This window comes from Syngnathus floridae, chromosome 8 (assembly GCF_059516105.1).
Source record: "Syngnathus floridae isolate MCC-2025c chromosome 8, RoL_Sflo_1.0, whole genome shotgun sequence".
In the NCBI taxonomy this organism is placed as follows: Eukaryota; Metazoa; Chordata; class Actinopteri; order Syngnathiformes; family Syngnathidae; genus Syngnathus; species Syngnathus floridae.
Genome location: NC_142420.1, coordinates 3,577,715 through 3,580,385, shown reverse-complemented (window position 1 = coordinate 3,580,385; position 2,671 = coordinate 3,577,715). Strand labels below are relative to the sequence as shown.

The 2,671-nt window shown below is 42.9% G+C and overlaps 1 protein-coding gene across 1 annotated transcript; it reads left to right on the top strand.

Moving 5' to 3' along the window:
- The first annotated feature begins 527 nt into the window (after positions 1 to 527).
- Positions 528 to 2,124, top strand: mid1ip1a (MID1 interacting protein 1a). Its single transcript, XM_088383713.1, has one exon. The coding sequence runs from the start codon at positions 919 to 921 to the stop codon at positions 1,426 to 1,428; it is 510 nt and encodes a 169-aa protein (XP_088239839.1). The 5' UTR covers positions 528 to 918; the 3' UTR covers positions 1,429 to 2,124.
- The last annotated feature ends 547 nt before the right edge of the window (positions 2,125 to 2,671 follow it).

Sequence of the window (2,671 nt, the reverse complement as noted above, 5' to 3'; positions counted from 1 at the left end):
ATAGATTAAATGAAGTCAAATGGCTGAGATTAGAGCACAGACTTCCTCCAAGACTGGCAATAATTGCAGGGATCCAAAACAACTTCATTTGGGTCAAATAGTGGACAAATCCAGGAAGTTGGGTTAGCTCCTGGGTCGGTCAAATTGTTAACCCAGCAGTTTTTAACCCAGTAGTTTTATTTCTAAAGAAAAGAAAAGTTCCTCTCACATTTTTAGTTTTATTTCTAAAGAAAAAAAAAGTTCATAGGCGTGGGAATAAGGTGGATAGGAAGCGTTTTAATGACTGCAAATTACGCCATAAGATCTTTGGGAAATGATTACAGTACATGAATCAGCATTTTGTTTTAGGAACTTTTATTGTTCATAGTTATTGTTTGAGCGATACTAAAAGACGCTGCGTAAAACGTGCCTTGGATATATGAGTGGGGGTCGTGGCATCTGATTGGCCGCAGAGAATTGGTGGCTCATGAATATTCATATATGGCTCGTCGCGTTTCCCACGCACGCTGTGTCATGTTTGGAGAATGTGGGCTGAATTGATGACAAATATACTTGGAAGATTTCAAGGTAAGAAAACTTTGGATCACAGAACAACACAATCAAGCGACGCGTTTCCTTTTTTGGAGATCACATACTTTTCCGGCTTGCTGTCACTTCGGAGCCCCTCCCTGCGTCGTTACGCGTGAACCCAAATCCTGTTGCGCATCAAGTCGTAGAACTGGACAAACAGGTCGAGCTTACGCGTCTCTATTTAAAGCAGCTGGAACGTTCCTGTTTTAGCAGAGACAGAAAGTTAGACGCCAAACAACCCCCAGGCGGGACACCAAGCAACCTTCCCCGGCCAACAGCCTGTCATCATCGGATTCAAAACCCGGAAACTAACCACCACACCAACTCTTGACAGAAGTACAAGCGAAAATGACAACGCTCCTCGAGACACCCGCCCAGAAAAACTCTCTTTTCAACGCCATGAACCGCTTCCTCGGAGCAGTCAACAACATGGACCGGACGGTCATGGTGCCCAGCCTGCTGCGGGACGTGCCGCTGTGTGACGACGCTGAGCTATACGGCCACAAATCGGACGTGGACGATGGCGATGTGGACATGTACAGCTACTACCAGCTTCTCAAGTCCATCCGGCAGGACATCGAGTGGGGCTTGAGGGTCTCCCCGGTCGTCAAGGAGACGCCGCTGCGGCTGTCCCGCATCAACTCCATCGCCTCCACGGGGTCATCATCATCCTTCGGCTCGTCACTGTCCTCGGCTTCGTCAGAAGACGACGAATATGAGGAGGAGGAGGAGGAGGTGGATGAGGATCTGCAGAAGCAGTTCCAGTTCCACCTTGCTGGGCTCCAAGGCGTCCTGGGCAAGCTCACCACGCAGGCCAACTCCCTCACTAAGCGCTACAAGCAGTCGATTGGACTCTAAAAGCAGGGGCCATTTCAAGACCTTTGAGGGCCACTAAAGTTACGATGGAACAAATGTTTGTTCCGTTATATCATGAGCATTTGTGGGTTAAATGTTTTGTGGGGCTTTCCTCTGAGGGTTTTAAAGTTGCAACACCTGAAGGACCATCCGTATTGTTAAATTTTAACTTGGAAGCTCGCTGAAGTGAAGTAACCCACGAGAAGGGACGATGGAAAAAATGACGGCCTTACAAGTGCATCGGGTGGTGGCCTGCTGGATTTATAGGATGTATTAATCAATGCCTTAACAATTCTTTTTGCACTCCTGGGCATTGAGTTTTTACTTTTGATTTGCAGGTGAAACATATTTAAAACTTTTATTTAATGCATAATTTATTACCTCAATGCATGTGCGCATGTGAATGTTTCAGATGATTGTGCGTATATGAGCATGCAACTTCCCTGCTGTGATGTCTTCAAACTAAAGAATAAGGAAGGAGGCATGTGCTTTAAAAACTGCCTGTGATTTCCACATTTCAAACTTTGGTCAATGTACTGGAATTAATTGATCGTTCTGCTTTGAGAATAATGACGAATTCCATGAGATCGCTATGTTTCAAAAATCTGACAAACTATGTGCCTAAAAAGATGTATTCTTTGCACTGTTTTCTACTGATATTTAAAATGTAAAAATAAAATTTTGTATTGTATGACTTAATTCAGTTTGTGTTGCATTCATCTCTTGCAAGGATCAGGCAGCACAAAAGATGCAGCAGATTTAATAAAAGCAATAGCAATGGGTTAGCTTAGCATAAAGTATTCAGAAAACTGGACATACTTGCATTCAGCTAATAGCACAAAGTATTCAGAGGATTGGATGTTCGTAGAAGTATTTGGCTAATTTAGCTTAGCACAGTGTTTTCATTTGGAGATGAGCATGTGTGATCCTGATTTTAGTTCAGTATGAAAGTAGGAAGCAGAAGGGATGTTGCAACTTGGCTAATTTAGCCTTGACACAAAGGACTGTAACATGAATGATGTCACATGACGGCAACCTATTTTCTTTTTTTGAAAATATTTCATGCAGTCACCATTTGCATTATTGCTTGTCAAACTTAAGGTTCTTAAGGTTTTGTCAATTTAGCATTTACAAAGGTAAACTTTTTTTTATGCTTGCATCTGCGACGCAACTTGGAACGCATTTTCATCTTTCATTGACTTAATGACTGTTTCATTGTTTTTACACTGTGCAGTGATTTGAAAAT